Source organism: Rissa tridactyla, chromosome 9, assembly GCF_028500815.1.
Source record: "Rissa tridactyla isolate bRisTri1 chromosome 9, bRisTri1.patW.cur.20221130, whole genome shotgun sequence".
NCBI classification, from domain to species: Eukaryota; Metazoa; Chordata; class Aves; order Charadriiformes; family Laridae; genus Rissa; species Rissa tridactyla.
Genome location: NC_071474.1, coordinates 35,717,550 through 35,726,944, shown reverse-complemented (window position 1 = coordinate 35,726,944; position 9,395 = coordinate 35,717,550). Strand labels below are relative to the sequence as shown.

The following is a 9,395-nucleotide window of genomic DNA, read 5'->3' as shown; positions in this document are numbered from 1 at the left end:
CCGGTATAAATATCGATAATTATACTGATATAAGCAGTGGCGCAGCTGATGTAACTGATAGAAATGCTGGTTTAACTCGGGGAGTTTAGTGACCTGCTCCTGCTCTAGCCGGCGAGCTGCAGGCGCCTGCCCGCAGGCTGTTCCCGCAAAGGGAAGGAGTTCAATCACAGGAAAATATCCCGAAACACATCGTTAGTCTTTAACACTGACACGAACTGCAAATGCTTAAATTAAAATTGACCAAGCCGCACAATTAAGGAGAGAAACATAAAAAGAAATGGTGATTCTTTTTCCTTATTTTATTGGGTAAATGATTTAAAAGGTAATAACAATAGTGTTAAAACTACTACAATATCTTTCCACAGCCATATCTCACAGACCCACAGATAACCTTCTAGATAATTTTTTTTTTTTTTGCTTTTTCCTCATTTTTCTCTTTTTAAGCCGTACTTATATTAAAATGCCCATTTCAACAGTTTCTTCACACTAATAGCAATTAAATGTGGAAGGAAGGAGGATCTAGTTAGAAAGGAAGGGGGTTGGGGTCATCTGTGATATTATTGTACTCAATCAAGTTACTAAGGAAGGAAGGAGAAGAGAGGCCTCACAAGCTACTCCAGGTAGCTCCAAGCCCCTTCTGTGTCACCATTGCATTAAAGATAACGCAAAATGCTGGTGAACAATTTAAAGTAATTTTTTTTGTAACATATAAAACACTAAAATAACTTAGAAACTAGATCCAAATATCTTGAAAAGAATCAACTTTGATATACAAAAACAGTCATAAGTTGTTACAAAAGTTTCAAACAAAAGTTTGTTTTCTCAGTGCGTTTATGTACCAGCGCAATTACTGGGTCCAGAGCAAAGAAAGAGGTTTTTATTTTTTATTTTTTCTTTAACAGTAATAAAAAACAAGGAAAACATATCTTTGTATATAAAGAATCATTGCTGGTCTTAAGAATAAATGTAACCAGAAACCCTTAAATCTGAGAGGCACACTTTGGGTTTCTCTTTTTTTTTTTTTTTGAACTTTTTTCTTTTTTTTTTTTAAACATAAAAGGAAAGTCACCAGTTCATTTAAATGGAGAAGATATTCAGACTCCCCAAATAAACTTAATTCAATTAACATCACTAGCAAAAATCAGTTAGAAACTGTACAAAAATAAAAAAGTTAACACATTTAATCCTGCAGGGGTTTTGTAAGGACTGGAAGGCAGGCTTTAGGAGCAGCATTTGGGCATGGCTGGAGGCTTCTTTGGTTCGATCTAACACACATAAGAGATGTAACCTACTCCAGACAACAATTTTAAAAACCCGCACATTTGAAGACAAGTAAAGAGGTCCGTATACAAACGCCAGGGTGTGCAAATGGGTTTGACCGCCTTGATTTGCTAGTGTCTCTGAGGTCAGCACTGCGGCGTGACCCCGCGCGCTGGGCAGCGGGGCTGGGGCGGCGGAGTGGGTGCTACAGCGGGCTAGGCAGAAGGAAGGCCACTCGAAGCGTGACTAATGGTTTCGTGTCAAGCCTTCGGTTTTGTTGTCTAACTCAGTTTACAGAACAGGGGTTTTAGGAACATCGATCAAAAGAATTAAAAAACCCCAAAACCCCAACAATCTCTTTAAGGAATAAGGCAAACTGAGTAGTGCTCATAAAAAAATTAGCATTCCAACTTAAAAAAACCAGTGAAATAAGCTACTTGGCTGTACCTTAACTTCTTATAAAGTACCCCAAATTAAAGAAAAGGTGTCCAAGCCCAGCAATATATCTAAAAGGGTACTACACAACTACCAGGGAATGACATTTGTGAACGCAACTGCTGATCAGCTTTAAGCAAACAGACCTATTCTGTCCCAGCGCGTCACAGTGAACTGCACGTTCTCTACATAGAAACCCACAAGAACACAGAAACGATCCATAGCGTTTTCAGCACTTGCGTGCTGAGGAGGTAGGTGCCCTGGAAACACTGTAGATAGATTGATTATTCCAATCTTTTAAAAAAAATAGCATACAATCTGATTGACCACAGACTCTGTAACAGTTTTTTAATTAGTGATACAAAACTCTGGTCCAGAAGGGTCTGGCATTAGCTCATTTCAAAAGCACACCTTTACAGTTTGTATAACACCCTTTTAACTATATTTTTAAGCAATAGCTACTAAGAGATAGACGAAAATGCATTGTGCATTATGCTGTATACAAAAAGGAGACAAAACTATCCTTTTCCCCCCCAAGCCATGGTGGGAAGTATTGCTGACCTTGTCCTTAAAAACCTGCAGGATTGTTTATTCATCAGTATATCATTATTACACTGGTAAGAAATTCTGTATAACATCTGCATATATCGAAGATTTTTTAAAAAATCTGATATGATTTTAGATCCGCATGACCAGTCACGTGACCTGCTTGAGGTTGATTAGCACCTTTCAATACATATATATTTTTATATATAATAGATCTTTTTAAAAAACTTCTAACAATGAGCTCATACAGAAGCATGAGCGTGCTGTAACGAGATGACAGATAAAGATGGGGTTGGATGACTTTTTTTTTTTTGCAGCAGAATGAATCAGTTTGTGCTCAGTTTCCCTATAAGGGCAAGAAAAAAAACCCAACACAACTCTATCAGGTAGCCACTTGTTCACGATTTCCACTTGAAGACTAAGCCATTCAAAAGTGTTCCCCAAGTAGAAACAAGACAACAGTATCATCCAAAATAGCCTCTGTATAAACATCTATTAATTTTTGCAGCTTCTGGCTGGCATCTCTTGGCTCCTGAAGTTTCAGGTCCTCTGCTTATAAATTAAGGCATCACAACTGAAAATGTCAATATTTGGACATCAAATGCTGTGGATGAAGGAATACCAAAGACCTTCTACAAGAACCTCCATAGAAATTAAATGGCAAAGCTAACCTCACGTAAGGGACGAGCATAATTTATCCATATCTGGTTTTGAAACCCTATTAAAACGTTTTTACAATTAGTCTGGTTTTTTTTTTAAACAACTGAATTTTAATTGGTTTTATCTGTTTGAATTTTATATATCTCTATATTTACAAACATTCATTATTGAAAATAACTGGAATTTCTGCTTACTGTGGTTTTCTCACTCGTATTAGGAAGGTCTTTTCTACACTAGATGGCATGTATTGTCCCCTAGAATCTGCACTGAACTACAACAGGTTTTAGTGGGAGTTCTGCAGGCACATGCGCAAGGAGCTGCCTCCTACCGTAGCCTGGGCTTGCAAATGTACCACGCATACCTTTTACTAAATCCTATTCTTACAGCGGGAAAAAGTTCCAACGGGTTTTCTTTCTTCGACCGTGTGGAGGGGTATCAGAATTATTACACAGTACTTACAGCTCTCAAGTACTATTCCTGCAATAGATGAAAACATGTAAAATTATGGCATACTTGTCCTGTGCTTTCACAACAGTCTTTTTTTGCTTTTTTAAACAATAGTTACTTTATCTAACTGTTCATGACTTGATAAAAACAAGTTCGAAAGCAGAAGAAAGAACAAAACAGGGATTTTTCTTTTCCAAAATAGGTTTGCTATAAAAAAAAAACAAAACTCACTTTAAAAAAATCCCCAAAAACCTGACGCCAGAGCAGACTCAATATGGTTTGCTAGAATGTCTGGCATATTTGCTATATTTCTTCTATGAATTTTATATATAAGCATATAGTTACGTCATAGTCAAAGGCACTAAAATCTAAATCCATTTTCTTCCTAATATGACATCTGCTACTCACCAACCTGTTTTTAAAAACAAATGTCACTCCTAATTTGAGATCCTCAGAAAGGCATCCTCTCATTACAAATGCATTATTATGACTGGTCTTGCCGGGGCTGGACTGCCCTCGATTCCCAGCACAGAACGGGAGACAAAGGTATCTGGTAGCCTACTGGATTACGTCATGCCCAATCAATTAGACCACTTGATTCTGAAAACGCTGCCATGTCGACATCACCTCTCATTGTACGTGTAATTGCTTCTCTTCAGCCAAAACAGCATTTGGATGTCAGCCGTGACATGTTGGCTGTATGTGCTGGAGCTGAAGATCATGTATACAGCTACATGAAATCTTTCCTGTGGGGGTGAGATATTGTACACACAACATTATTAAGAACGTTATGAAAATGCAATTCATTGTCTAGTATAATACCTGAATCCGATATGTTTCATTCCCTGGCACACCTATTAATGCAAATGCCACGAATGCCTTTTTGCTAAGCAAAGCATCCCTAACTGTAATCCTTAAACTCTTCCTTCCATCCACAGTCACAGAAAGCCTTGATTGATATAATTCAATGTTAATGAAGTAGAAATTTAAAATTTCATAAAAAACCCAAGGGCTATATATGCTGCAAAAAAATCTGCAGTGACTCAATAATAAAAAAAGTATGGGATCTTTGTAGTAATGCAGTTTTCCCTCCCGTTGCCATGATGAGCCTACCCAACTAAGAAGCCTCAACATGGCAACGGAAACTATCATCATAAAATGGTACAGTAATAGAGATAGCTAGACCAAGAAGGGGCAGGGTCTCCGGGGAAGAGGTCTGCAGAGAGGTCCAGTGACTGGTCATGCGGCTCAGTGTCAGGAATAATGGTTGTATGGTGGAAGGGGGTGCCCAATACCATTTTGGAAGTGATGATGCTGACGATGGGCAAGGTACTCTGTGTAGCTCATCGTCATCTTCTCACTACGGTACCTAGAAAAGAACAAAGCAGCACATTCAAAAACTGTTAGCAGGAAGCTGTAAGCGGCACTAAAAGTACTGCACTAGTGGTGTGTTTAATGATAACAGCTCTGTACTTGTGATGACTAACTTCATTTGCACAAGGGCAGGGAGGGAACCACCATGGTTGTCAGGGTCATTCTTGACTCACATGATGTAAGTACTTAGGAAAAATATTTTAAGAAAACAGAAATGTTAAAAATTGTTGCCAACTATGTTGCTCAAAGTAGAGGGAATAGAAAGTCATGATGATTTTTGAGAATGTCCCACATCTTCAGCCAATTCTCTACACAAAACCTAGGAGAAAAGCTGTAAACAAGCACTACAGATTTTTGGGCTGTTTTTAAACAATCAGTATCAATTGTCTGCCAAATTCTGCTTTTAAAATAATCCCAGCTACATTAAACGGAGTTTCGTTATTTTTAGACTAGAACCATAGAATATCTCAAGTTGGAAGAGACTCAAGAATCATCGAGTCCAACTCCCCACTCCTTGCAGGACTACCTAAAACTCAACCATATGACTAAGTGCATCCTCCAGATGCTCCTTGAACTCCAAAAGGCTTGGTGCCCTGAGCACTTCCCTGGGGAGCCTGTTCCAGTGACTGGCCACCCTCTCAGTGAAGAACCTTTTCCTAATGTCCAATCTGAACTTCCCCGATGCAGCTTCATTCCACTTCCTCATGTCCTACTGCTGGTCACCAGAGAGAGGAGATCAGCACCTACCCCTCCACTGCCCTACTTGAGGAAGGTGTAGACTTCCTCAAGGAGGAAGGTGATGAGGTCACCTCTCAGCCTTCTCTTCTGCAAGCTGAACAAAACAAGTGACGTCAGCCACTCCTCTTAAGTCTTGCCCTCGAGGCCCTTCACCATCATGGTCACCTTCTTCTGTAGCCACTCTCATAGTTTGATGTCCTTCTTGTATTGAGGCGCCCAAAACTGCACACAGCGCTCAAGGTGGGGCCGCACCTGTGCAGTGTCGCGTGGGACAATCACCTCCCTCGACCAGCTAGCTATGCTGTGCTTGATGCACCCCAGGACACGGCTGGGCCCTTTGGCTGCCAGGGCACACTGTTGACTCGTACTCAACTTGCCATCGACCCAGACCCCCAGATCTCTTTCTGCAGGGTTGTTCTCCAGCTTCTTGTCCCCCAATTTGTACGTATAACCAGGATTACCCTGTCCCAGGTGGAGAATCCTGCACGTGCTCTTGTTAAATTTCATACAGTTGGTGATTGCACAGCTAATGGGCAATCAAAGTCTATCCAGATCTCTCTGCAAGGCCTCTCTACCCTCCAGGGAGTCCGCAGCTCCTCCTACTTTAGTATCGTCAGCAAGCTTAATGTACATTTGACTCCTGCATCCAGGTCATTTACAAAAACGTTAAAGAGCACTAAAACAGCCCTGGAGAACCTCACTGCTGACTGGCCGCCAGCCTGAGGTAACTCCATTTACTAAAACTCTTTGAGCCCGACCTGCCGGCCAATTGCTCACACAACGTATTACGGACTTGTCTAGCTGTGTGCTGGACATTTCTTCCAGAAGGTTACTGTGAGAGACAGTATCAAAAGCTTTGCTAAAATCAAGAAAACCCACATCTACTGCCTTCCCTTGGTCAACTAGATCAGTGACCTTGGCACAAAAGGAAATTAAGTTGGCTAAGCTGGACTTTCCCCTCGTGAACCTGTGCTGACTATCATCAATGACTGTGTTGTCTCTCAAGTGTTTTGCAATAGCTCCTAGAATAACCCACTCCATAAAGTTACCAGGCACTGAAGGGAGACTGACAGGCCTGTCATTACCAGGGTCTTCCTTCTTACCCTTCTTGAAAAATGGGACAACATTTGCCAGCTTCCAGTCGCCTGGGACCTCTCTAGACTCTCAAGACCATTGAAAAATAATGGAGAGAGGTCCCACAATTACATCCGCCAGCTGTATGTAACTAAAAGCAGAATCCAGGCCCTGACAACAAATATTTTGGCTGTACTTGCATCAGTATTGACAACAAGGAACATATTGCCACATTTACACTTATCTACAGAAGTGTAAAATCTACGCAAAACCAACACTATTCTGTATTTCCACAAATTTCACTAAGAGAGACCTTGCATACGGGATCTGACAGATGAGATTTGGTGAATCCAGCTACTGTCATCTAAGATATTGCCACCTCTCCTTTCTATCATATTTTTCTTCTGGAGTTGCTCTGGTTGTTCTCTCCTCTCTTAGGTCTGAAAAAACCCACGACAGATGGCCCAACCACTTGCACTTACAACCCAACACAAAAGTTTAAACTACTGTGGAGCTGCCAACTGCAGCAATTAAGGTGGCAAACACATTTGCTTTTGTTGCCACTTTGCCAAAGGAACGGAGCAGAACATCTTGCACTTGCAGCTTTTTGCTTCCGTGGACGCGCTCTCGGAGCACCAAAGGTGCCCACACTTCCTTGGTACAACAGTGTTTGTTAACCACGTATAACTGAACAAGCGGCCGCTGGTCCTTGCTGAGAGATTAGCTGCAGCTCCTCTGGAATTGATGTGAATGGTACGTGGCGCTCTGCACTTGACGAGTAAACTGGTCTGTGAATGAAATCCCCTGCCACTATGAAATTAAACCATAAGCTTGGCAGTTAATGAAGTTGGTTGTAAGTGGGTCAAAGCAGGCCAAAGGCAGCCTGACTACAGTCACATCTGCTCATTTAAACAGATGGAAGAGAAAATGCAGTTACTGCCTTCATGCATTCTAGACCCCTGGAATGGGTACGCTGCTTTCAGCTCCACTATTTTTTAGTTCTCTTCTTTAAAACACAGCCGGAACTACTGGGTGTTGACTTGAAGTGAAGATAGTTCCAACTAGTTTTGGTCAGCTTAAAGCCTTCTTCACACACAAGGCAGTTACTTTAATTCAGAGACTTGAAAAAGAAGTCAAAAGCACTTACTCAACTCTTCCAATAGATATTTTACTGTATGACAAGAAGTTATTAAACTGAGGCTCTAAAAAAGGTGGTCTGATGCTGGGCAATGGTTACTATTTTAATACTACTGGTTATAACACGTCAGCAGAAGCTGAGTTTTTAAGCAAGTAGAACAGAGAGACAAAAAAAAAATATTTCTTCTGAACATTAAAAATCATGCTTTGTTTATTCCACTTATCAGGCCAGTGATTTTGCTAGCAGTTTGGATGTTTTGAACTTAAATAAACTGAACATGGGGGGGTTGGTGTTTTTTATTTTTGGGGGGTGGGGTGGTTTTTTTGTTTGTTTTGTTCTGTGCTCACATGCCATTGCTCCAAACAAAATCATACAGCTGGAAGAAAATGTGCGCTATATAGAATTTTTGTGTCTTGGAAATATATATTCCTTATTTACTGAGGTGTACAGAAATTGTCATGTAAGAACTATAGCGCTGTTACTCTTGCTCTCAGCTATCTCTGTACATTCTTTTTGAACAGAAGATGTGTGTATAGCAGAAATAAATTTAAAGGAGATTGGGGTTCTGCATGTGGAAATTTAGCTGGATTCTGTAAACCCTTCCTCCCTAATTTAACCTTCAGAATAGCATGTTTTCCTTAGTCACAGCTACTCTATAGTAATCAGGTTCCTACAAGAATTCAGAATTCTGAACAGCCATATAGTCACAAAGTCTTTATTCTTCATCCACAAGATCCCTGAACCAGTAATTCCTCTAATACTAAAATTTTTTTTAAGAAATGCTTTGCCTTCTATCTGGTCCAAGCTTAAACTGCTGGTAAGTAATAGCAAGATTCCTCGATGAAGATGACAAAAGAGGAAGGTGAAAGGAACCAAAATCTCAGGTCCTATAAAAGTGCATAAACAATCAGGAGAATCCAAGTATTTTCAACTGTCTGAAATGAAATTATTAGGGGCAGGGAAGTCAAGTCAGGTGCACCTAGCTGCACTAAGAAGGAAAGAATTTCCAAAGAAACCAGGACACAGGAACAGGAGTAATACAGACAACATTTTTAGAACTAATGCTGTGACCCTGTGGGTCCCTAATAGTCGATAAAAGACAGGAAGGATAACGGTTTTGAACAAAGGATTCTAACTTTGTTATTTGTATTTATAGTAAGTCAAGCGTGGCCTCCCTTAAGAGGATGAATAGTCGATACTTCCTTATGACATAAGATTTAAAACATTCTTATTTCTCCAAGCATGGAATAGATAACTAGAATTTAACAGTCATTTTTATACAGCAAGCTTATAAAAATATAGTTTTAGAGGCGTTCTTATACACATTTACTCCCCCACCCTTCACCATACAACTAAAATATTATGGGCAGACTATCTGCTGCTAATTCTAAAATATTTTGGCTCCCACCCACTAAGAACCCTCAAGAACACATTTTATTAAATTAGCAAAATCAAAATACGCTAGCGTGTGAGTGACAAAGTATGAAATAAAATACTAAATTCATGTCTTCATTTCTGAGAACACCCTGAAATACCTGACACTGTTTAACTAGTCACTGACTGCCAAAGCAGCTCCCTAGTTTGCACACCTCACCCCCGTCAAGGTAAGGGACACTCCTTTACTCCACAGGAGATAAACCAGACCCAGTGCGTTCTTGGAGAACTGAACACATTACTGGTATCGAGGGGTCCACGACTTACAGCAGCAGACCCACAGCGTCCC

The 9,395-nt window shown here is 40.4% G+C and overlaps 1 protein-coding gene across 5 annotated transcripts in view; it reads right to left on the bottom strand.

Moving 5' to 3' along the window:
• Positions 1-1,005: 1,005 nt before the first annotated feature.
• Positions 1,006-9,395, bottom strand: part of AMMECR1 (AMMECR nuclear protein 1) — a 108,568-nt gene continuing 100,178 nt past the window's right edge. For 2 of the 5 annotated variants that reach the window (XM_054215331.1, XM_054215332.1), the window contains one exon: positions 1,006-4,717. In XM_054215331.1, the coding sequence (XP_054071306.1) occupies positions 4,603-4,717 (115 nt within the window). In that variant the 3' untranslated portion in view covers positions 1,006-4,602. The remainder of the gene's footprint in view (positions 4,718-9,395) is intronic. The other 3 variants (XR_008468566.1, XR_008468567.1, XM_054215329.1) reach the window with 3 other exon arrangements.